This window comes from Epinephelus lanceolatus, chromosome 4 (genome assembly GCF_041903045.1).
Source record: "Epinephelus lanceolatus isolate andai-2023 chromosome 4, ASM4190304v1, whole genome shotgun sequence".
Lineage (NCBI taxonomy): Eukaryota > Metazoa > Chordata > Actinopteri > Perciformes > Serranidae > Epinephelus > Epinephelus lanceolatus.
Window position 1 is genome coordinate 20,669,709 of NC_135737.1, and position 26,043 is coordinate 20,695,751.

The 26,043-nt window shown below is 41.4% G+C and overlaps 1 protein-coding gene across 1 annotated transcript in view; it reads left to right on the forward strand.

The window, feature by feature from the left end:
• The window catches only part of dph1 (diphthamide biosynthesis 1), an 87,134-nt gene extending 70,491 nt beyond the window's left edge, over positions 1-16,643 (forward strand). The window contains exons 9-12 of the mRNA XM_033632314.2: positions 1,191-1,291; positions 10,881-10,959; positions 15,435-15,569; positions 15,972-16,643. Coding sequence (XP_033488205.1) covers positions 1,191-1,291; positions 10,881-10,959; positions 15,435-15,569; positions 15,972-16,052 — 396 coding nt within the window. The 3' untranslated portion in view covers positions 16,053-16,643. The remainder of the gene's footprint in view (positions 1-1,190; positions 1,292-10,880; positions 10,960-15,434; positions 15,570-15,971) is intronic.
• Positions 16,644-26,043: the final 9,400 nt, after the last annotated feature.

Below are 26,043 nucleotides of genomic sequence, written 5' to 3' on the forward strand. Positions count from 1 at the left end.
GGAGCAAACAAATGTCTAAAGTCAAGAGGGCATGAGGTCGAAACAAACCTGTTATATAAGGTGAGATTATTTCTTTGTAGCCATTGGGTTTGTTAGCAGACACGGTTTCTTATTGTCTGTGTTATTGTTCGCTTGCGCACAGCAAAAATCATTTGTTCTGTCAATATCGGGTTGTATTTTTTTTTTTGTGCTAGTTGACTACCAACTTGAATCTGTCTTGTGGTTATCTAGTTTCCCTCTTTGAATGACAAACACAGACTACTGCCGCTTGCTGGTATGGAGAGTTATTTTCTCTCATGCAGGGGCGGAACATACGTGCTAGTTGGCTGTTGGTTGTTCTCTTTGTGGTGTGTTCAAGTGCAATGTTTTTGGCTGAGACACCAGGGACGTGAGGTGACGCAACAGTTGGCCTGCGTTGCCACTAGTTCTTTGATGTCGGTTTGGTGTGTCTGAGTCTAAAGATTGACTGGTAGATTGACTCAGTGTTAGCAGTAATGCAGGCATTGTGATGAGGGAGTCTGAAGCAGAAGTGCTTGATCCAAACTCCTACCTTTTACAGTTTTGCGCTCTGGGTACAGACTGAAAGAGTGGGATTGTGGCTGCAAGCACCTGAAACTGAGTTTCCTTTACTTTGTGTCTGGGCACATAGTGGCAGGTCGAGGAGATTGAACATCCATCTGTAAGGGGCTCTGAAAAGAGCCAGTTAAGGTAGTTTTGGACATTTAATCCAGACGATTCCCTGCAGAGGTGTTCTGGCCAGAGCCAAGTGGAAGAAGATCCAGAGGAAGCCCCAGAATATGATGGAGGGATTACACATCCCACCTGGCATGAAAATACCAGGAGGAGCTGGAGGACATGGCTGACAAGACAAATCTGTCTGCTACCTTTCTTAACTGTCACCACCCTGTAGACCTAAACAGCAGAAGATGGATGGATGGATATATGAGGCTTCATAGACTGCAAGCTGGATCAAATAGTTCTCCTGCTGAGATTATTAACAGTAAAGCAAATACTTCTGGACAACCCTAGATTGCTTCAGGACAATCTGTGTGGGCGGAAGTCATGGGCTGTGTGATTTGTAACTCATCATTTGATATTGTTGAGATTCACAAACCCTAGAGAGAATTGTTTGATGTGTGGGTTGCAAACCTTTCTACTGGTCTGTTTATTGTACTTCTTTCTTTTCCTAGCACCTGGAGTCAAGGCTCCGGTCATTGGGCAAGTCCTTCAGCCGAGTGCTCCTGTCTGAGATTTTCCCAGGGAAGCTGGATCTTATGCAAGATATAGATGCGTGAGTATTAAGATCCAAATATACGTAAAGTAGCACCCACCAGAATTAGGACACACGCTAGTCATTGAATCCGAATGCTTGGTCTTGGCAGATGGCGTAAAACAGTAGCCCACATTGCAGACACCAGTGATTTTGGTCTGTACATCTCGACATCACCTCTGATGCTTTTAAGCCATACTGCAGTCAGTCCTTCCAGCATGTTGACATTGCAAAAATTAATAAAAATTCAGCCAATCACCGTGCATTCTGCTCAAACTTGCAGTTTTTTTTCCAATCACCACAGCTTTACTGCAAACTTAACAAATTAAAATGGATAAATTCGAATTTAATCGCAAAAAAGGCCCCTAAGCCTCACAACATTTATCGCAATTTTTTAGAAAGCTGCCATGAAATCAGGCAATTCAAGCTACAATCCCCAAAACAGCCTAAAAAATCCTGGAGGGGCTGCACAATTCATGGAGGATTGGATGCTAAGATTCTTCCTTACTTCTTCGTAGAGAAAAGGTTACCATCAAATTTTTTCTGCGGTAAAGACTTGACGAACCTTTTATGCAGTGTATTTGATAATTTTTCCTTCTCCACATGCCATGGCTTCCCGCAACCTTAAATTATGAATTACTTTCACACATTGCTTAAACATCTCTTCTTTTGGCTCATTGTTTTCCTCGTCAGGAAACACTTAATCAGTCTCTTTGTCATAAAGAAAAGCTAATTTATCCGTCACATCATGGACCCCGGCAGAGATGTTATGATCAACAGCAAGTAGTCACCTAAAAGTTGCAATCATCAACATTTGAAATCTATTCTGTAAGCATCATTGCACACATAACTGGGGAGTCAGCATAATATGCACCATAACAAGGAGCTGATAAACAGAAGTCTAGAGTGTGTAGCCTCATAAACAAAATTGGCATTCATGTCTTGGTGAGATTCCATCATTTTGCCTTCGTAGCAAAAACAAACAGTCCAACATAATGAACTTGGATGCTTGATACAATTTCCTCTGCTTTGAGACAGGGGCATAGAAAGGAATTTTATCCTTGAATAATCTATTAAAGTTCTCACTTTTCACTCTGTACTTTTGTACAAACTATAATAAAACTGGAAAAATATATTGGCCTTCCTCTTGCTTTTTTTTAACCTTCAGGCTCTGAATTCTGTTACTTTTTAAACATCTCACCATGAGTCTAAAAATATGCTGCATTCCCAAACCCAAGGAAACTGTGAACCCATCACACATAATTAGCACTTAATCATCCCCTCACATACTATGAAATGATTACATTATTGATACACTCACATAATAATCAGAGAAGCAGGTTAGGAACTATGCCTTGGTACTTATCGCTGTTACCCAGCCGAGCAGCACTCATTACAGCCTTATACAAACTCCTCAAGTTTCTTCAATGAAATATCAAGCGCTCAGCCTTCGAGGTGCAGCTTCTCCAATTTATCTGACTTCCAACCAGAAGAACAGAGGTGAAGATGGACTAGGGGTTAGCGAGACACTGATGTGCAACAGCTCCAATAACACTGAAACAGGCTCGCACTCACACACACACACGCTCCTCACACTCCCTCAGATTGGCCTCTCACTGTGGAGTAATGAGAAGTGTGATGTGTGAGGGAGGAGTGGGTGAGAGAAGGACAGAAGGTCTGAGAGAGATTGAGAGTGAGTTGGAGAGAGAGATGCAGAGGTAGTTGAGGGGGCTGTGTTTGCAAGCGATCACGGTGAAAGCAATTTTTTCCTTTGTTTTTTGGCTCTCCTCTTCAGACTGACGTATGACTATGAGTGCAACTCCGGAATTATGTAAGTCAGGCACGATTCACCCAACCAAAACAAAACCTCATTACAGACAAAAAAGCTTTTCAATAAGGTCTGTTTCGGCAGCATTTATGGTATTGATGTGAAGAAAACAAAAGTGTTTGAATACAAAATCAAGGCCCATTTTCTGTGTCCTGTATATCAGATAGGAATACATTGTATACTGAAATACCCAGTGTCCAGTATAGTATGTACAAGTAGCTAACTGCATATAATAAACCATATAAAAGTTACAGATGTTTTAAATATTTAATTTACCTTAAGTCATGCAAATGGGGTGGACAAGCACCTCTCAGTGTAACCCAGTACAATTTAAGAACACCACAATAGGCTTGAGCTGTATCTATTTTTATATATATTATATTTATATACATTTTTATACCTTCCAGACATTTTATCAGAGTATGCTATGCAATGGTATTTTTGTTAAAGAAAAAAAACCCCTGAGTTACAGGTAATAGAAGTCATTGAAGCATGTATGTCATTAGCCTACAATGCTGTGTCTTGCTTGTGGCCCATAGAATAATGAATAGATAGGAAATAGGCTCACGTCTTGCCAAAGGCAAGGCAAGAGACGCACCTGTGAGCTCAACAGAAGTGATGTATTGAATACAGTCATGTGGCTGTTGAATTGCTTTTCTAGTTGGAAGAGCTCATCTCAAGATAAAATTATGTGCGGTAATATAACCCTAACCCTAATACCCCAGTATGCTATATGTCTTGATACCACCCAAGTCTGTACCACAGCCTCCAAAATGACCATAAATTGGAACATACACCTGAGCAGTTTCAACAAAAACTCAACAGTAAAACCTTCATGAAGGTAACAATTATTGCAGGACAGCTGTTGTAGACTGCATCAGTTTTAAACTTGGTGTGTATACATCATAATGCAAGGTGACAATCCTTTTGGTCTTTGTACTGTTAAAGACAAAAAGAATAATTTCAGGGTTTTCAGTACCAGTGGCGCCACACTGCCTGTGTTTCCCTACCATTTACTGCTCAGAGTTTTTCGTTTGGCTGTTCACATTATTTTTTTGTGGCCAATATCAAATACCATGGTCTTCAACTGACCTGCGTAAAAGAACAATAACAGACGTTCCACCCAGCACACAGTCGTATAGAAGTGAACATGGAGGCCACTGAACTCAGTGTTTATGGTTTAATTTATAAGTTGATGTGTAGTGGATGCCAGCGAATTCAAGAGCAGGTGATGACAAGAAAGAGGAGAAAGAGAGCCAAATTTTTCAATTCTGACTTTTTGTGGAGCAGTGGCTGCTACTTCTGTACGGGGGTGTTTTTGGATGTAAAGTCAGAGCCAAGAGTGGTGGGATTGTGACATGAGTGGCTTCAATGAAACAGCTTTCAATCGAAATTTTAAGATGTCAAGGGCTACTTTTAACTACATCTGTCAGTGCATCTCCACAAGACTCTCTCCGCAAGACACTGAGTCCAGGCAGAGTTCTGTGAGTGACATAAAAGTCGGTTGAATTCTCATTTAAATGTTCAGACTGAAATCAAAAGCAAAATCAGACTTGTATCTGATACAGGACCATCTATGAAAGTGGTCTTAAATCAGAATTAAAATTATCAGATTCCGTGTAATTTATATAAAGCCCTTTTTTCCTGTAACAAAAGATGACAAATTTCTTAAAGGTCCATTGTGTAGGATTTAGCGGCATCTAGTGGTGAGGTTGCAGAACTGAAACTCCTGTGTGCTAAGCGTGTAGGAGAACTACCACAACATGAAAACACAAAAACGTGAAAGGCCCTACCTAAAGCCAGTGTTTAATTTGTCTGTTCTGGACCACTGTAGAACAACATGGCGGACTCTGTGGAAGAGGACCTGCTACTTATTTAGATATAAACAGCCCATTGTAAGGTAATGGAAACACAATTCTAATTTTTGGGTAATTATAAACTAATTAAAACCTACTTATGAATGTTAGCTTCCATTTCCAAAATCAGAAACTGTCTCATCCAAGAATAAGGAGATCAACAATCTGGCCAACCATTTGATGTCAGGGTTTAGTGACATCACTGATACTCGATGCCACAGAGTTATTTTGGTCAACACAAAAAATAATTATTCATTATAATGATGTCAATGTAAAAAAAAAAAATAGCAGTTGTTTGTAGGGTTCTTTAATGAGTCTAGGCAAGAGATGAAAGTGGAAATTGAAGGTTAATTTTGGAAGGTATGACTTACTGACAACACTGTTTACATCATTAATCACAAGTGTTTATTCAGAGTGTGATTGGACAATATAGAGTGGATCTCTTCTGCTAATATTCATCAGCTATTTTATTATTTTTCTCTTTTTGTGTTGTTTTGTTTTATCCTCTCACAGCTCAGAATACTTTGTAAGAACACAGGCATCCTACACAAGGCTATATTAGACACTACAAACCACCAGGTGTGTGAAGGTGTGTTGAATCCGGCTGTGCTGAAGGAGGAACAGAGGGAAAGAGAGAGAAAGAGCAATTGAGAGATAGACGGTGGGATGGTAGAGGATGCATTAGTGCTCAGCACAAGCCGACACAGCACACTGTACAGAGCCCACCCCCAGGCTTTCTCTGTCATTAGACACACACATACTCACTCATATAAACAGAGAGACACCATTAGCATATGCTCTTAAGTGTGTAATTAGGCTGTCCCCAAGCAGGTTTTAAACCATTGTACAGATATGGGTACACCCCACACACTTATCTCAACTAGACCTCAAATGCCACCCTGTGCATTGCAGTCTTTTATCTTTCTGTTTGAATTTTAATTTTTTGACTCCATTGAAATGAAATTGTTTGAACTAATTCAATTAAGTTTACCATTAGAGGTGAGCATTTTACATTTTCCCACAGTGCTGAAAGGTTAATTGTTCTTGCTTTTGGCGGGTCAGGACTGTGAGTGTAATTGAAGCGAAGCCGTGCGGGCTGAGGCCTTTCTAACAGTGTCAGGGGTGTAATGGCCCACAGCAGGTAATGCAGCGTGGCCGGAGCTGGAGCTCACATTGCATAGGAGTACTAAATGTCATGCAGCCTTACCTTTAAATATCACAGCATAGTCTCCAAGAGACCTGCACTGTGCTCCTCTAATCCTTGCATGTCACTTCGTGTTGAAGGGTTTACTTTCTACTTAAAGGTCCAGTGTGCAGGATTTAGGAGGATATATTGGCCTAAATGGAATATAATGTCATAAGTATGTTTTCTCTAGGGTATAATCATCTGAAAAGGGAAAAATGTGTTTTTGTTACCTTGGAATGAGCCATTTATATCTCCTAGGGAGCGGGTCTTTGTCAACGGAGATTCCTATGTTGCACTGTTATGTTTCTACAGTAGCCCAGAATGGACAAAACAAACACTGGCTCTAGATAGAGCCATTCATGTTTTTATGTCAGCCACCATAGTTAGCAGCCCCAGCGTCAGAAAAACATTGATTTTTTTAACGTGAAACTGTTTTTCCCAGTGTTTTTACCAGTTTAAATCATTGGGTTTGTTATTTTGGAGAGGATAATTTAGTCCTGGTAAAAACCTCCGGAATGCCTGGATCTTAAGTTATCAGAAAAATGTGAGTAAAGATTAGCAGGTGCCAAGTTAGCGGCCTGTCTCCAACATTCCAAACAGCATAGGAGAAACAGTTATTTATAAAGTGAACCTGCTTTATTCAGGGTTTTTAGTGGTTGATATCACCAAGTCTATTTTTTGGAAAGGAAATAACCTCTGGATAATTTGGCTGCCATTAAAAACCTCCTGAACAATTAACACTGAAGGAATTCTAACCGGGCGAAATTTCAACTGGTTGCAATCTGCAGTCTTCACCAGTAGATGCCACCAAATCTCTCCAAATCTTAGACACTGTGCCTTTAAGTAAACAGATCCTGAAGAGAGGGACTGAAGAGACATGGTTTCTATCAAAGTCTTATTCATACATTCTTTATTTCACTTAATCTTTGTTTGGGAATAAGTAGTGAAACAAGGCTCCACTGCCAGAGATAAAAGCCCACATTTTTCGTTTGTATCTGCACCTCTTCCTCTATTCTTTCCTCCAGCTCTGGCTTTGTTCTGCTGCACCCCATGATGTGGGATCTCTACTGTGCTGGCTAGATGGAAGGCCAGATAAGTGCTGGAAATACAATTTTGGGTACATTCTGGGGGGCAATACCTGGCATGGTACCATGCATTTTACTGAACTGCACTATTCAGACAGTCTTTGTGCTAATATTAGAAAAGTCCCCTCAGGTTCCATGTGCCAGTCAGCTATTTGCTTCTTTGGAGGGATGCTGTCTCCCTTTCCTTTCATGCCTCCTGTCTTACTTTCCACTCAGACCCTTATCTCAATGCCAGCCCTGAGGATTCAGTGGAGAACTCACAGTTTGATTTATTAATCACCCTCCTTCTTTTAACCACTCCCAGTGTTCTTTTCATAGACTGGATAAAATAATGGACATAGCCACCATGACGTCACCCATTGGTTTGTGGACTCCAGTTCTGAATCCTGTGCTGTGTCTCAAATCGCTCACTTCTGTACTTACACTTAATATTTCGAGTGCATGTGTTCACACTGAGAAGTATGGAAAAATGCAGTGCACTATGAGTACCCGGATGGTGCACTCAAAACGATCAAGAAGTTGAGTGTGGAACTATGGACACTTCTCGCCCTCACCAGCTATGTTTCCATCCAAAAGTGATTCGAATCATTTGGAAATGCGCTTTAAAAGAAATATGAATCCTGTGTGTTTCCATTAAATGTACGGATTTTGGTGAAAACTACGAACTTGTGCGAGTTTTCCGCAGAACTGGAAACAAAACAAGTTTCGCATTCTTCTTCTTCTACATTTTCTGGCGATTGGCAACCAGCTTGTAAATGCATTACCGCCTTCCCGACCCGGAGTGTGGATATCACCATAGAGAGAGGTGCGCTACATCGTTTTCCATCCCCCGTTTTGCGAATCAACATTTTTTCGAATCAACCAAAACACGGCTAAAGCGAACGTATTTTAGTTTGTGCGAATCAGGGGATTTTAATTCGAATTTTGGCGTTTCCATCATAATTTTCCAATGCAATACTTCTAGATGCGCATCTAAACAGGCTGATGGAAACATGGCTAATGATCGCCATCTTGGCTACGTAGCGGAAGGGGAGGGACCACTTTTCAAACTGGAAATGGCGGCCGAGAACTGTGCAACCATGAACTTTGCTGCATTGTACAAATACATGTGTTTTTGCACTAAGCACCACTATACTGTTGTCGGGTATAAGCTAACAGTATGTTTATTGGGTTAATTTAGCAGTCTGTAATGATTTGGTACCGCGAACGATAATGCGAATGCTAATGCTAGTTTGCTAACTAGCGGCCGTCATTTCCGGTGAGTGCACAACGGGCATGTTTGGTTTGAAACACGAAATTCATGCACTACGCCACTAAGTATATAGTGCACATAGTATACTACATTGAAGTGTACTAACGGAAGTATGTGATGTGAGACACAGCACTGGAGTTTGCCGAGAGGGAGGAGATAACTCTAATGCTAGCTGCTAACTTAGTTAGCACAGTGCTCTTACAGCTGTGGTTAACTGTGATTATAATAATGCTAATTTTCGCTAATGAAGAAAACATTAAAATGTATTTACAAGAAAAAGTCAACATCTGACTCGTTAGAGGGTCTTTTAGTTCAACCAAACACTTTTTTTGGTGACCAAAACGTTACCATGAACTGAAAATACACTGAAATAGCAGCAACTATAGCTACGCATACACTCTGTGAATCCAAGGTTACACCATGGTTATATTACCTAACGTTTAGTGTCGCCATGGTAGCAACTTGCCAACGAACACCAACCACCTGTCACTCAAATTATGCATAACTTTAGGCCTTTATCACATTTAAATGGGTGAGTTATATAAAAACTCACCCCCGGACAGTTGTCATAAATGAGGAAATTGGCTTCAGAGTCATTTTTTTTGTATCATGCTGCAAATATGTTTATTTCTGCTGTAAAGTTGGGCATTTTAACATGGGGGTCTATGGGGTTGACTTTGTCATGGATCCAGCCTTAAGTGGCCATTAGAGAGACCGCATTGGCTTTATTTTTCAGCCCTAGAGGTTGCCACTTTGTTCTTTTTCAGTTCATTCTACACGTCAACACATTATACACAGACACATACAGCAGGAATGCACATCTCATCACATACATGTGCACACACAAAGGCAAACTGACACTCTCCCTATAATTAGTTCCTTTTTCCTGTGTGTTTGGGCGAAGGCGGTTTTGATACATGTGCACTGTTAGGCTACGTAAAGGGCTCTGGTTATGAATAGCACTTGACGGACTTAAAGGTCATATTTCAGATTGCACATCTCCATCTCAACTCAGCAAACTTAGGTCTGAACAGATTAGTGCGAAAATGTCTGACTCAGCTGGCTTTCAAATTAGCAGGATGAATACGGATTCACACTTAAGGGGTAGACATTTTTTTAAGTGTTATTTGAAAATGAGAAAATGCCATGCGTTTGCCCGAGGGGTATGGAATATTTCTGTGACAGAAAGCAGAGCGGAGCGAGAGTCAACGGTGCAATCAATTCTGCAGTTGAGAAGTTGTGTGAAAGTTGGAAAATGAACAATAGACAGATGGAGATTTTGACGCAGTCATGCACACATGAAAGTATTCAAGCGATTACTGCAAAACTTTATTTTTTTATTTCAAGCTCGTCTTTACTCCTTTGCTTAAATTTCAAACAGGTGTGTTCCTTTTGACATTCATCCGGATCTAAGGTTGTCTTTGGGGCTTTTACATGCACTGCAGCTTAATTCATATTTGTCAATATTTCTGATGGAGCTCCATCCTCAGGATTAGGGACAAGGGAGGGTCCGTTCCCTCCGTGAAGATGGAGCTGTGGATAGCATTGATCTGCAAAAGCTAACCCCCATCGCTTTGGCCGCTTCTCTCCGTCTCCATTCTCCCATTGTTCATTTTTCCCTCCAGCTGTTTACATCCATGCCGTCCTCATCCCTCTCTCATGCATTTTCCAGAGTAAACACTTTTCTCCCTGCCAATCTTCCTCCTCTCTTCTGCCTCTGTTCTCTCCTCTCTTCTTGCTTGTGCCTCTTCAACCACCCCCCTCCCCTCTGTCTTCATTGCTCTTTCTCCCTATCGCTGTATATCTGTGTCCTTCTCTCCCTTTTTTTTCTCACCCCCCTCCCCATCTCTCTCATACACAATCCCCCCACCCCCTCCACCACCCTGTCTGCCAGCTATGTAGGCTACCTCCGTGGAGACCGGGCTGGTGCGGCTTTTTTATTCACACTCACCTAACCTCTCCCTCTTTTCTTTCACTACATTTCTTCTCTTTTCACCTCTGTTCACTTCTTTCCCTGTTTTTCTGTTTATGCCTCCTGCAACCAGTCTACCTCCCTCCCCTCCTCCGTCCACCACCACCACACACCTTCCCCCTCTCTTTTCAGCATCCCTCTTTCACTGACTGGCTATGCATTCAGACTGTGTAGCGTGGCTGTCTTTAGAGCTTTTGCAAATCAGGACAGATCTCTCCAACAGATGCTGGAGATCAGGTGGAGGGAGGCTCCCTGCACAACCCCATTGCATCACGAATCCACATGCAGCGTGCAGTCGCAGATGTGCCCTGCCTGTCTAATAGGATCTTGGTCTCTCACCCTCTCTGACTGCTTCTTGTTTTACACACAAATTTGCGCTCACTCACGGACGCACATCTGAACACAAATTTTCTTCCTTCTCTCTCCTACAGGTGGATCCAGATCGCTTGTCCACGTCTTTCTATTGATTGGGGCACAGCCTTCTCTAAGCCCCTGCTGTCTCCATATGAGGTAAACACGCACCTTATAGTCTCTCAGCAAGATCACAGCTGTCACTCACTTATCACAGGAGGCTCATGCATTGCACAAAGACCTTCTTGTCAGTACACAGACACCTTGACAGATGTCCTGCTGAAGCCTTCATCAAAGCACAGAAAATAAGGGAGCTTCTACAATGTTAAGCACGGGGTTTGAAGGGGTTGTGAATTTGTATAGGGCTCATCAAGGCCTGCTTGTGCTGGAGATAAGGAATCACACCTCTCCTTCTTTCTCTCCCTCTATCCCTGCTATAAAACACACCAGCACACACACATAAAACAGCATCAGCAGAAGACTAGCCCCCCCTACTGGCCACAGGACCACATGCCCCACCCCCCCCTCCCCCCTCTTGCTCTCCCCCCCTGCAGCTGTCTTGTTTTTCTAAAGGGAGAGAGATAGATCGGACAGCAACCCATAAAGATCCATTTCAAAGCAAGCGTTTGTTTGTGTGCCGCTGCAGCTGGTGTAGCCACTTTGTGATGTGTTTGGCAGTTATGTGCCATTATGTGACTTGGCTGGTTAGTTGTCAGCTATTAATTCATTCAATGATTTTCCTCAAAGATATGCTACTGATTTGAATCCTCGTGAAATGGCTGCAAGGGGAATTGCTGTCTTGAATATTGGGGCGCAATTTCAAATGGTTGCTGTTTTTTTTTTTTCCTCCGACTACACATCTTTGCGCGCCGCTCGTGCTGCACATACATTTCAGAATGAGGCCATTAAGAATAATGATAGCATTCACCTTAGAAGAAAAAGTGATGATTACTTTGTTTTGTTTTTGACTGAGGTCTATAATGGTGCATGTGAAGTCTGAAATTTGCTCCGCTGTAATGAGGAAAGCAGCAATCTGTTTTCTTAAGCCCTTTTTTGTTAGAGCTCACTTCACTCTCCCTGCAAGCTATTTGGGAACAATGTCTGTGCATTTAAATAATTTGCAGCTCCACTTGTGTCTATATGTGTGCTCGTGTGCGGTCGTGATAAGTCTTAATTCACCCCCTCACCCTCCCAACGCATACCTATGAGTGTTATTCGTCTCAGTGCACTGTGCTTTTCACTGTGGCATTTACAATGAAGACGAGGAGGAACGAGATGGGAGGGTGGAGTGAGCAAGGAGAGGGGTGGAGGGTGGTGGGGGTGCAGCAGCATTTATTTTCAGTGCGTCTCATGTTATATTTATAGTCAATAAGACACACTTGGCTCTCCTGTCAGAGCAGGGATTAGCAAGAGAAGCTAGCTTCCACAGAGAGAGGCAGTTGTGTGGTGTGAGAGGGGAGAGGAGAGGAGGCGAGCGGCGGGTAAAAGCTAAAGACAGGCGAGGCGGCAGGAATAAGGGCAGAGGAGAGAGGAAAATGAAGAAGACTAGCAGAGGGATGTCTAGGAAAAAGAAAGGGAAAAAATAAGGCAATGAAAGATTTATCGCAGTATATAACTCAGTTTGTTTGTTTGTTTGTTTGTTTGTTTAGGAGGGAACACAAGTATATTTAGTTGAGCCACATTTTGTATTTTTAATAGCTGGATATATTTAGAGAAATCAGATATATGCTACATTTGTAAGGACTGGAACTGATAAGATTTTATTGATATCAGCAGTTCAATTCCTTATTGATTCCTGATCAGTTTTCTGGGTGGAAAATAAGTAGGCCTGCACAGGTTTTCAGCATTATTATGAAATAGGATATTTACCCTCAGTAACGGACGTGCTGCTCACTGAGGAAGCAGTGGTAATCATGTTGCGTAAGAAGATGTTTGAGCGTATTGCTGGTGTTTCCACCCTGACTTAAAATGATCATTTTACAGACATAACAAGCAGCAATATCGTCATCTTTCTTCGTGGAATGAAGCCACACTTTGAACCGTTTCTTCCTCTCTGCCATGACTCGTTCTTGTTGCAAGTTTTCAGCAACGTAGACGCATGAGTTTGACGTCATTGTTTTGCAACTATAAGAAAGACATACCGGCATCGATAAAAGGAATTGCTAAACTCTAAGCCATACAATTCCAGTGAATCAGACAGTTTGGAGCCAGGTCTCAATTCCCATCCCTATACATTTGACCTTTTATATAACCATATAATGTGCAGCACAGTACCTGTGTCACACTTGTTAAACATGGCAAAATAGAAAGAATAGCCTCCAATTATTTAATCAAACATGACATTTAATTGATCAAATGAAGATCTGAATCTGAAATATAAACAGGGAGTAGTCTACTATTACAGTCTAGCTATTTTTTAAAGCATGTTTCAATGACTAGCATTAGCAAATTAACCTTGAAATGAAACTATTTATGACAAAGGAGCCATTTTGGGGTCTGGAAGAAGAGTGCAGCAGTGACATTGGAAAATGAAGCAGGCAAAGCAAAATTATTCAGTTATATTCAGTATGTTTCAAATTTCTAGACTTCTGCATCTCCATAGGCTTTGCAATGTTGTCAGAGAATATGCAATATGCTGCTTTTTACATCATTTTAATAGCAATTAACTGATCGTTAATGCTGCTAATGATCGATATGGAAAGTGCAGCCCTACTTCATTAGCTTATGCCTGTGGATATTCTCATTTATCCAGGTCATAGTTATCTCCAGGCAACTGAATCGAATGCAACTCGACTTAGTTTTTTCTTAGAAGACGTTTCACCTCTTATCCAAGAGGCTTCATCAGTTCATGCTTGTCTGACTAGGCTGGAATTAGTCTGACAAACTGGTGTGGAAAAACCCAGGTATTTATCCTCTGAGGAGGTCTTCACAAGGCCAATGATGGGGTGGGTGATGAAAAAAAGAACAAACACAATAAGATTGTCATCCCCTATGTGTCTGGGGTATCTGAAAAACTCAGAAGGATCTTCAACAAACACCGCATCCCTGTGTATTTCAAACCCAGTAACACACTCAGACAAAGACTGGTACACCCAAAAGACCGTACACCACACACTCAGAAGAGCAACCTGGTGTACGCTGTCCAATGCAGTGAGGAATGCCCAGAAACAAAACAACCACTAAACAAACGCATGGCCCAACACAGAAGGGCTAACTCGTCAGGGCAAGACTCAGCTGTCTATCTACACCTCAAGGAGAAAGACTCCTTTGATGACAGCAATGTGCACATTTTGGACAGGGAAGACCGATGGTTTGAAAGAGGTGTAAAAGAAGCCATCTATGTGAAATTGGAAAAACCATCTCTCAATAGAGGAGGAGGTCTGCGACACCACCTATCCCCCACCTATAATACCGTCCTTTCATCCTTGCCCAGGAGGTTTAACAACTTAACTTCTAAAAACAATAGTCGTTCACAAATGGCCTCATGTGACTCTAACGACCCCAACGACCACCATTGACACACCATTGGAGCCCTAACGAACCAGTGACATCATTGGCCGTGTGAAGACCTCCTCAGAGGTTAAATACCTGGGTTTTTCCACACCAGCTTGTCAGACTAGTTCCTGATGAAGCCTCTTGGATAAGAGGTGAAACGTCTTCTAAGACAAAGCTAAGTCCAGTTGCATTCGATTCAATTGCCTTGAGATTCATTAGCGCAGTTTTTGGTGCTTGTTTACAGCAAGAAAAATCACATCTCTACCTCTACTGCTGTTCCTTTTATCCTTTATTGTTTCCTATTCATGTGAAGGTATATAAAAACATTTTGGTCTTGTGTTCCTGTTTCTATTTAAAGATGAAGCCGGTATGGATGAGAACACTACCTTGTCAGAGCTGGTACACACCCTCCTAACAACACAAACTACAACGGCTACACACAAGCTGTGTAACCGTGATGAATTGTGTCCCAGTGGAGGAGAGATTTCATCACTTTCAAGCTGCATTTTTCATGTTTCCTTTGAACTCAACCACCTAATGCATCAAATGACTTGTTTTCTCACCGTATTTCCATACATCATCGAAATTATCCCAAACTGTATGAAGCTGAAGTCAGGCTTTTGCATCCAACTTGTGACTGAAAGATGAATGAGGAGTTGGATGAATTAATAAATGAACAATCAAATGATTTGTTCTGTCATTCAGCACGCTTGTTTATTCATCTGTTCAGTCATTCGGCTGCTCCTTTCATTCAGAATCAATATTCACAGGCGCTTGTCTTCCATATGGAGCAGTCTGCACTTATGTCACTACACTGTCATGCCTATGCTGTTGCTCTCTTCCAACAGATGTTGTGTCATGCAGTGCAGCTGCATAGGGATAACATGACAACTCTTCCTGTTATCCGAGCTTAATATTATGACACCTGTCTTGTTTGTTGCAGCTTCTCATCACTTTGTGGTTTCTTGCAGTTGCTTTGCCCAAAATCTGCAAATACAGACGTGGATAACACACGGGAAAAGCAAACAGCATCATGTACAATCATCAAGTGGGCTTGCGTTGCACTTTTAGGTTGTCAAGCCTCTTGTTCTGTTTTTGTTTTTACATTATTTGTGATTATCTGATTCACTACTTCTCAGGCAGCTGTGGCTCTACAGGGGGCTCCCTGGAAGGAAGTCTACCCCATGGACTTCTACTCCAATCAGAGCCTGGGGCCGTGGGCGCCCAACCACCCTGACAACCAACCTGTGCGGCCCACACGCAGACAGATTCAGGTGAGCAGAGGTGGGAGATAAAAGAATGAATGACAGAGAAAATAGATGGGAAAGGGGAGGGGGGAGTGGAGCCAGTGAAGAGTGAAACCACAGTGTGTTCAGCATGTGTTTGACAACTTTTATCAGTGTGTCACCACACTGACACCCAGTGGCACAATGACAACAGGACATGCATCTGGATGTCTCCCTTAAAGGTGTGGTTGTGACCTTGACCTTGATGTGAATCATAAATTTTCTAATTTATTGAAAAAAGGGTTAAAAAGACAGTCAGATGTGTATTTAATTGCTGCGGTGTGAAAACACCCTGAAGAAGCCATATTGCCCCATATTACCACTAATCTGTCTGAGGTAGGTGTTGTCACAGTTCCAAGTGTTAATGCTATCCCACTGCCTGCCCTGCAGAAACAAGGCTCGGAGCCAACCCCTCCTACCAAGCCGTGTGGGCAGAACCAGTGCGCCCCCTGTGGCTGCCAAGGGGAGTAGCACACGGTGTCCAGCTATGTCTTTGAGTCGTCTCCTGCCTGCCAGTGTTTCTGCCTCTAATGGCTGGAGGGAGGTCAGATGAGAAGTGGAGAGCGGGTATTTGTCCAGACAGTCTATCAGCGAGCAGTGCTAAAGCCAGAGGAGCCCTCAGCCGCTCCTTAAATGGATTACCAGCCATAAATAATCCCTCATTTTACAGCACAGCAGATCAAACCGTTGCTCTTATTCACGTTTTCTGCCCCTCTCTGTAATGCACACACTGCTTTTGTGCCTGCTGGAGCGAAAGCGTGAGATAACCTTGAGCACGCTGTATGGAATTAAAGTGTTAATGTGGGTGGATTTATTCAAACGCAATCCACTTGTCCTTTGATAGACCACTATATGTTGTTGGACACTTAAAATGAGTTTCCCTTCACACTGCAATTCAAAGACATTTTGTATAGAGCACTTTATTTTGATGTACAGTACTGTATGTGACTTTTCACAAGAGTATTCTACTGAAATGTGTATACTAAAAATGTGACATAACCTTGTGTCTCTGTCTTGCTTTTCTAGTCCAACTCTGAAACAATAAATCAGAAATGGAACCTCGCTCCTTGTGTGTGAGTGTTTCTGATAAACGCAGTGTTGAATGCAATGGGTCTGTTTTGAAGCCCTCAGCCTTAAAAACCAGTATGAATTCCTAGATGCGCGCAGTGCTAGTCACGACTGCTCTCCATCCTCATTATTTATTGATGGAGGAGTCTGTCAATAAATAAATAAATAAATAAATAAAAAGCCTCTATTGCTGTTTGGCTGCCACAGCAGAGACTGATTGACAGCAGCGCGCCGTGGCTCCAGCTGATCCCAAGAACTTGTGAATCTTCCCCAGATTGCAGCGTGGTGTCTCAGGTGGGTATGATCATCTGTGAGTTTTGTGATTTGCCTACAACTACTAGGCTTCTCTAGTCAGACCCCCCCCCTACATTCCACCATCGTATCTCCTTGGCAACAGAGGCCGGTGTGATGCAGCCCGTCCTGCCAGATGCCTTTCTCGTGATGTGTCTCACATGTCCCACTAGTGGCTGTTATTTTCTAGAGCTCAGTACCTGCCACAGTACAGTGTGTGATGCGGTCAAGAATAAATTATTGGGCAGCAGAGCTGTCTCACAGCTGATGTTTGATTCATTTTTTGGCGCACTCTGTCAGGGGGGAAAGAGGGGAAAAGTTTAATAACTCCTTTTCTCCCCATCTAAAGTGAGCAGTGTTTTTAATCGCACCGCCTAAAGATTTGTTTTGCCTTAAATATTAATAACTTGATAATTTAAGCATCAGTAAAAAGGAATATTTCAAAGAGACATACCTTTTGTGTGATACGGTTAGATTTTAAACTATTTTAGACACAATATATGGAACTAATGGGTATTTAAATATCATAACTAAAGTCATAGGGCCCTTATTACATCACTAACAATATTAGAGAACAATAGTAGAGGTTTGGACACTTTGATGTTTGCATACCACTTTAAGTACCACTGTTTTTACAATCAAAATAATGACATTCACTCATCAGTACGTCTGAAATGTGTGGAAATGTAGGTGTTTGTGGTGATTATTTTTGGTAGATTATTCATAATCATTTTTTTTTAATGAAGCCCAGATGGAATATCCAGATTGAATATATTCAATCAGGGTGTGTATTTATCTGAACCATACATTACAGCCTAATTCCCATCCTCGCTCTAAAAATGCGTATTGTTTGTTTTGATCCCTGCTGATTGTTACCCTGGCAACAAGTACTCTTCCATAGATCTATGTTGGAAAAATATATATATAATCAGCAAATGTTTACACTTCATGTGGTGCATAATGCAGATATGTCAATAATCTCCACCACATGCAGCATACAAAACATTAAAGAAATAACTGACCAGCAAAGCGTGAAAAAATAACCTTCATACTTCACCATTAGTGTCTTAAAACTTTTCACCAAGACGAGATTTTTTTTTTTTTTTAAAAGTATGTCTGAGTGTGCCAATGAGAGATTGTTCTGCACGCAAGTTTCATGCTGATGTAGTGTGTCATAACCTCCCCTCACCTTCTTATTAACATGCTGCAGTATCTGTATAAATCATTTATGTAATCATAATTGCTCCTGTTAGAGCACCAAGCTTAAAAAAAATCATGTCTCGCTAACCTTGCCTGTCGAAAATAGAGCAAAAACAAAATGGTGGAGTGTCACCAAGCCTCCTCAACTTAATAAAAGTGAATTCCTGAGCAGTTGGATGGAACTATTTCAAAGCATATTGTGGTTACTTGATATGGCTCATGGAAGCAAACTGATAGGGGAGTTAGACCGGAAACTTAATGAGGCTCTGATCCACAGATCTGCTTTAACTCTGCCAGTCTCTGACAGGCGGCTGTGTGAGTAATGTAAACCCCAGTCAGTCTGCTCTCCTCTCTCAGATTCATTACCAGCTATGCAGACCGCTGAGTGACCACTAGGTGGCACTGTTTGCATAGCTTATTGGCAGAGCTGTAAGGCATTCAAGTCACATACTTCACTCTGTGGAAAGGCTGTGGCGGGCACGGCAGCATGAGAGTGAGTGTGCATGGCAGGGTGCAGGAACCCAGTGTACTTCTGTAACTGGTGGTGCGTGCAGTTCTTTCCAGGTGTGGTAGGAATTTGATTCCACGCTCTTTCATCCTCCTTGGCTGCCCATCTCTTTCACCCTTCTGCACCTTGCTTGCTCTGAATGGGTTTGCCCCCAAACTTCCTCTGCAACATGAGCACCCAGTTTGTCATCCAGAGGGCACAGCTCACCACAGAGAATCTGTGACATGTTTATTATGACTCTGCAGAAGCCGCAGAGTTGAGCCTATACTTTGCACAACAGGTGCTCAGGTCACATGCTGCTCACGGTGATATCGATATACCCTGACTGCATGGTCAGCTGGTTGCCATTGGTGCCCCAGCATCTCTTGTTTGCCTCGCCTGCAGCAGAAAGCTGTGATATGACTCAAACACCATCAGCTAATGCACCCTTAGCAACCACAGAGAAGTTCATCGAGGTAACACATTTCCAGTAACTATGAACTGTTTGCCAGGGTCAGTGTTTTTCTGTCTGGTACCTGCGAGCGGGTAAACATGGCAGCACCTGAGATGTATTTAGTTCCTCTGACCAAGGAAAGGCTGAGTCACAACAGTCTCTCGCTGTCTCTGTCCCCGTTTGTTCTTTCCTGTATGTCAGGCAGATTCACATTTATCCTCTCTCTAAGTAAATGCATTATCCCAACCTGTTATCACAGTCTATTTGCTTCTCGTATCTTCCTTATTATTGCTGGACTTTTCTGTCCAAAAGGGAAATCAAGCATGGGTGGAAAAGAGACAGAAAGTTTGAAATATATTCCATGACTCATGGCACTACAACAAAAATAAACAGAAGAGGAGGAGATTTGTTTCACAAGTTTGTTTTTGCTTTTTTTTTCCCCATCAGTGTTGCTTTGAGGCAGTGTGTGACTTCAGAAAGCCACATGGGACCAGGGCTGTGCTGGGGAAGGAGTGGCAGTAGAGGGCATCTATATAAGATCCAAAACTGAGTGAATATTTCAGCTTTTCTCCATCTGTATTTCCTTTCAGCAGTTCCCCTGGATTACAGTAGAACAGAAATGACAACAAAAGATGGCTGCTTTTGGTTTAACTCGCCTGTATTTACATCTTTCAAGACACTCTAGGTGGGTGAGAAACTGTTTTGGGAAAAGTATGACAGGGGAAAAAAAATCAATGCTCGGCTGCAGAGGAATGCTGTTTGAAAGATTTCTTTGAGCGTGCTATGGTGATAATAACGGACGTCTGATGTGATGGTGCATGTGCAATATCAGTTTCAGAAGAAGGGCCTAGGAAGAAAAGCTGCATGTTGTCGGTGCAGAAGCTGTGTCTGCATGATTTGGATATTTCAGTGAACATTTTCTTAAGAGGCATGATGAACAGGAAGCCAGTCTTAGCTACTACACATATCTGACAGCATGTGTACACAAAAGTAGCATGTTCTTGAAAGCTAACTTTGCAGGTACCACTGAGTTTCTGTATTGTATCCTGTTTTCACATTTTCCTACAAAGCATCAGGTCTGCAGTACAAGGAGAAAAGCAAATGAGACCTCAAAGCAAAACACAAAGGCAACAGGTCCCTTAAAAGGAGAATTAGAAAGAAGGGAGAACTTCATCAAAACAGCCTGTATTCATTTTAAAACTCACCAGTTTAAAGTGTTGCTTTGATTTACTTTGGTGAGGTCTAATCCTATGACTGTGGAAATTAGCAGCTATGTGTTTAACAACCCCTTAATCTGCATCCCTGTGGAAATCTGAACAATAAATGATTATGTCTAGAGGCTGCTGACTCTGTGTGTGTGTGTGGGAGAGAAGAAGCCTGGGCGGCCAAACAGCAATGTGAAGGAAGGTTGCTAGAAGGTTGAATAAGAGTCTTTAGTGGAGGAAAAAAAAATAAGTGGTGTAAAGAGATGACTAATTCTGCGTGGGAGGTCAGCCTGTCCCTGATCATCCGGCCAAGAGCCACCCCAGCACAGGGCTGTGACAAAGTCACCTTCCTCCTCAACCCACTCTGTCCTGCCGTGGATTGTCAGCATTTTTTTCCCTGCCGTGCTGTGAGCTTCCGTTTCTTATTAATTAATTTCATCCTTTCATACCAAGTGTGGTGGGAAGGGGCCAACTGGTTACTGATTTTCATTTGTTGCTTTAATGAAGGGCTTTGTGTCTTTTGATAGCAGCGTGAAGGCCGTTCAAAGTTTGTCAGTCTGATAAGTTTCTCTATAATTTTTTAATACCTTGAAAATAATCACTTTACTCATGATAACTTAAAGGTGCAATCTGTATTGTTATACCGAACCTCTGCACAAACTAATCATTATGAGTGGGATTTTTGTTGTATCCCTAATCAAAGGAATATCTCACCCACAAGATGACCATTTCTAACTCAGTCAGTCATGCTGTGCTACCTTGAATTTGTGAATAAAATATTGTCTTGCATGCCTCCATGAAGAGCTGCGAACACATTGATTTAGTGATTAACTGGGGACCCTGTTAAACAACAGCAAAACTTAATTAAAACATACATTTACAAACTTTCACCTAACTCCTGCAGTATAATCCAGGTCTCATTTATCCAGTCATATGCTCAGCACTTCCCAAACACATGCATTTTCGCTAAAACCCTACAATTCAAAACTGAACTGAAAGTGAATCTATTCTCTCTTAAAAGCTAGTCAGAGCCAGACTCCAATATTAAGGGTTTTGCCTTTGTTAAATGTGGTCCCCAATCAATCAGTAAATCAGTATGTGCACCCTTTTTCATGGAGGCATGCAAGAAAAAAGTTCACAAATTCAAGGTGACGCAGCATGACTAATGTATTTACAAGGTTGTTTTGTGGGTGAAGTATTCCTTTAACTCTAGTGAGAGGACAGGCTTTCAAATGAGCAGAAGCAGCCACACTAAGGCAGATCATATACCTGTTGAACTATTCCCTTTGTTTTATCCAAAACCATGTGAGTATCAGTTCTGAAGTACCGTGCAGACTATAGAGCAGATCCTGAAACTACTTGAGAGCAGACTCCATTGTAATTTACCAGTATCTACTGATTTGTTCCTCGATGTATGTGAATGTAGATGCTGACCCTTTTTAAATGGTTGCATTTAATAGCATTGATTCAGTCTTATTTCCAACTAGGAGCTGCCAGCATCCCCTGACTTGTTGTTGGGAGTGATGGACTCATAGCTCTTCACAAAACACTGCATGTCACTTTACCAGCTCAGCATTAGTGTGGCTTTGTTAGCTAATAATATGACATATTGATGTGAATATTAATGCAAATGTGCTTTGAGCACGATTAATTCATTCAACTGTCTGCCTTGTGCTATTCATGAGCTAATGATGCTTTCCCAGTAAAAATGACTCCCACTCTAATAATGATTAGTTATTGGTTTTGTGACATTACCGCATGATTTGGAATTAATCAGAAGACAATCCAGCAAGGCAGTGATCCACATAATCAGGCACTAATTGTCTCTGGTCCGTTACTGATTATTTAACATAGTATGTAGAATTAGGCTCTCAGTGTACTTCTACAGCTCTCTGTTTAATTTATTGTTTTAATACTTATCATTTAAGATATTTATTTTTCTGATATGTTCCTTAGAGTGTAACCTTGGTAACTATTCAGCTGTGTATTTTAAAAGGTTATCAACAGGTCTGTTCTTTAACACTTTAATATGCAGCAAAGCATTTACAGCACTTGTTTAATGTGTAATAATGTTAGAGTATATGTTTATATTATAGCTGTTAAAGGTTAAATTAAGCATTTATTATTTGTTTTTTACTACTTTTTAGTAAAACAGTCGGTGTCATGACAAAAGCCATTATTTTATAAGCAGTTCTGCATCAGGTACTTATAAAACATTTAATGTCATATCTATTGACAAACTAATTTGTCATAAATCATTAGGATCTTATTGGTGAATCAAAAGTAATAATGAATATTGATGAGTTCACTGATATTTTAGCATGATGTCATTATGAGCTCAGTGGTTACAAAGACCTCATAAACATTTAACTTTTTTCTTTCCTTCTTCATTTCCTCGTTTTTATTGTTTTTTATTTATTTATTTTTGACACATAACATTGAACTGTCCCAGCTGTCCTGAATATCTTCTCTCTCTGTTCTCTGATAGAGCAGAGAATACAAACCTTATTATTTCAGCACGTAAGGATTCCCTCTCTTATTCTGATTAACTGTGACACCCACCAGCAACTGAATACATACTGTGAAGGGGAATCCCTGGTGTTATTGGATAAGGTCAGTTTGTGTAAATGCCACAACATAAACGTTATGATGGACGTTTCCTCTGAGGGCAACGGGTTTAAACAGTGAGGCAGGACTGTGCCTTTTTTTTTGTTGTTGTTAAAAAAAAACCCTTCTGCACAAAAAAGATGAACTCAGTTAATCATTGTGTTATGTTCAGGGACATATAAGATATATTGGGGCTCAAGTGGCACAGCCATTTACTTTAGATGTGGAATTAACTCTTCAGCCTCAGAGCTCCTTATCTTTACAGAAAATGTAATTTAATGTGAGGGCTAAAAATATGAAGAACCTTGAGACTAACGTTTAATAAGTAGAGCACTTGAGAGAAAAGAAAAAAGATGTATTGATTGGGTCTAATTAAGTACAATGTCATTCACCTTCTTCATTTCTCCCACTTGTGTTTGCACCAAATGGACAGCTTCAAGTTTTCAAGTTTGATTAACGTTTTTTTTAGATACATTCCTTCAACACAAACATAGGCTTTGCTGCATATGTGCACCTATTCTACTGTGTCTTTATACCTTCAATCAACATTTACCTCATCTGATCTTGTGTTGCCAAAGACTGCGGAAAAAGCAGGAAACTTTACCAAGTCAATTGTGGATATTTAAGTCAGGTTGAGTATAAAATATAAATAGTAGTGGTGCTGGAAAGGAGTTCAGAATGCAGAGTCTTCTAGTGCAGAGACGACAGGCAGTCATGTTTGGGAAGGACTCTCACCCAGAGGATGGAAACTACAACCTCAGGATGACGTTCTGAAATGTCCTATGATTTAATTTAATTCTTAAACCAGCACGTCCCTGTCGGCCAGACACTGAATCCCTGCCAAACCCAAGGTCACTGCTGTGTGACTGACCCCTCAGCTGTCACCTCATTGTCAAAAAGCACTTCAAATCATTATTAATGACAAAAATACAAAGTCTCACGTGTTGATGATTCATCAATTTATTGATAGGAAATTACACATTACGTGTTATAATTCAAACGTGGGGAAAATTAGCTCAGGAATCTTTAAACAGGCAACGTTTGATAAAGAAATAAAGCTGACCAACCCAACATGCAGTTATAACCATTGACAAGGAGTGAATATCAGCATTAACAGCAGTTTCAGGATGTTCCCGGAGCTCTTTACCTGGCAGGAGGGGATTACTTTTCATCAAGACTGGACAGGTAGCCTCTGCCTGACACTGCTGTTCTGATAAACCTTCAAAACCCCAAGACTTTCATCTGCATGTCAAAGAGCCTTCCCTCCTCCAGGATATGGGTATACTGTAATATTCCTTCTTAAATGTACAGCAGATACGTGAAGGCTTTTTTAAAAAGATGTTCAAATATTTTGTCCTCTGGTAAGATCTCTGATGTGTAAGGATTTCTATTTCTGTGTGCTTAAATTATGCTCAGGTTCATAGAGTCCACTTACATGTATATATATATATATATATATATATTTATATATATATGCAGGCAGGCTCACTGCTGACTTATTTTGTACATCGTGTACTTCTTGCCACCAGGATTCAGGTGGTGTGTCTTCTTTACATTTTTTGGATCAGATTGATTACATGTATGATACTCTACACATCAATTCTTTTAAAACACCTTCAAGCCAATTAAATTCCTGTGTGTGATTAAAACTGCACTGTTACGTCTATTTAACATTTCTTTGCACCCTTTCCCTCCCCTTGTGTCTTTTTCACCAGCTTGCTCTTTTGCACCACTCTGGTTCAGATGTGTGTTTGCCCCCTAGCGACCATGGCTGTAGACTGTTACCAGTGGTGCTGTTGCTACAGTAACAATCTAATGCCACGGTCACCATGGAGACAGCGGGAGAAATATGATTGGCTGTGGTAACCGCTGACGTCCTCGGTGGTTTGATGATGTTGGTGATGCAGTCTTCAGTAGTGCTGGGCTCTGAAATGAAACTTCATACAGTGCAGCAGCATCTTCCCACTCATCTTAACTCTTACAGCCACCAAGGTGGGTTTTATCACACAGAGCAGAGGTTTGCCAGACGTCAGTAGCCATGACTGTAGACTGTTACTGTACTTTGGAGGAGTTTTAGCAGTAAGCAGTCTAGAGCCAAGGTATTGATGCACTGACTGATAGAGCAGAGCAGTAGCATGGGATTAAATCAGACTGCAGAGAGTAAGAAAGCATACAAGCTGGGAGCAACATGCAGAGGGAGAGGTGGGGTGTGCAGAAAGAGAGAGACCATGACGCTGCCCTTTGTTCAACAATTAAATGTCATCTGTGATTGCACTGCATAAACAAATCAAGGTGTGAAGTGCAAAACAAAATGAGCTCTTCAGTGCTCTTTACAATCACCTGGCATATCTCTGTGGCGCTCCACACGGCCATTAGTCAAATCAGATTATATGCTATGACACAGTGCTCACAGTAGCACACTCCATTGCCTTCCCCCTGCCAGAGGGCCTAAGGCTACGTGTGGCCAGACTAGCGGTTACATAGCCCACTTGTTGTGTTTGTAGTATTGATTTCCATGCCGATTAGATATGAGTCAGCCACAGGATATGGACGGATGGGAGCACAGGGTGGATTGGTGGCTTATGCAAGCTCAACTGAGTAACTCTGGGGCTGACGTCAGCGGCCCGGAAATTTAAGTACTCACAAGCACTTGTCTGATGTTTATATGTTGGCTGTTTGAGGCTGTGCGAGGTGGTCGACGGTGGTGATTTGTGTATTTTTATGTAAACTATTTCTTTCTTAAGTAATCTAGATAGGTGAGGAAGAAAGGGGAAGGAGCAATGTGAGTGGGCAAAAGTTGCTACTAAACTGTTACCAGAGGTTACTGACTTGGACTTGTTTTTGTGAAATACTCCCATTAGTATAGTAACATAAATAACAGATATCTAAATAAATTACATGTGGAAATACATGTCAAAAATCCTAATTTGTTACTCTAAGTTATTAAAAGTAGAGCAAGTTGTTGTGTGACAATGTGGACTGTTGCTGTCCATGGTCCTGAAGATCAACCTGACCAAACACTGCTGCTGCGTGAGCCGTAAATATCAGTACAAATGCGCCTCTGTAAATGTAAGGCATGCTCGGTAGAGGTCAGAAAGTTTAAAATATTCCTGTTACGGAGCTCAAATGGATGACAGAGTCATGGATCTA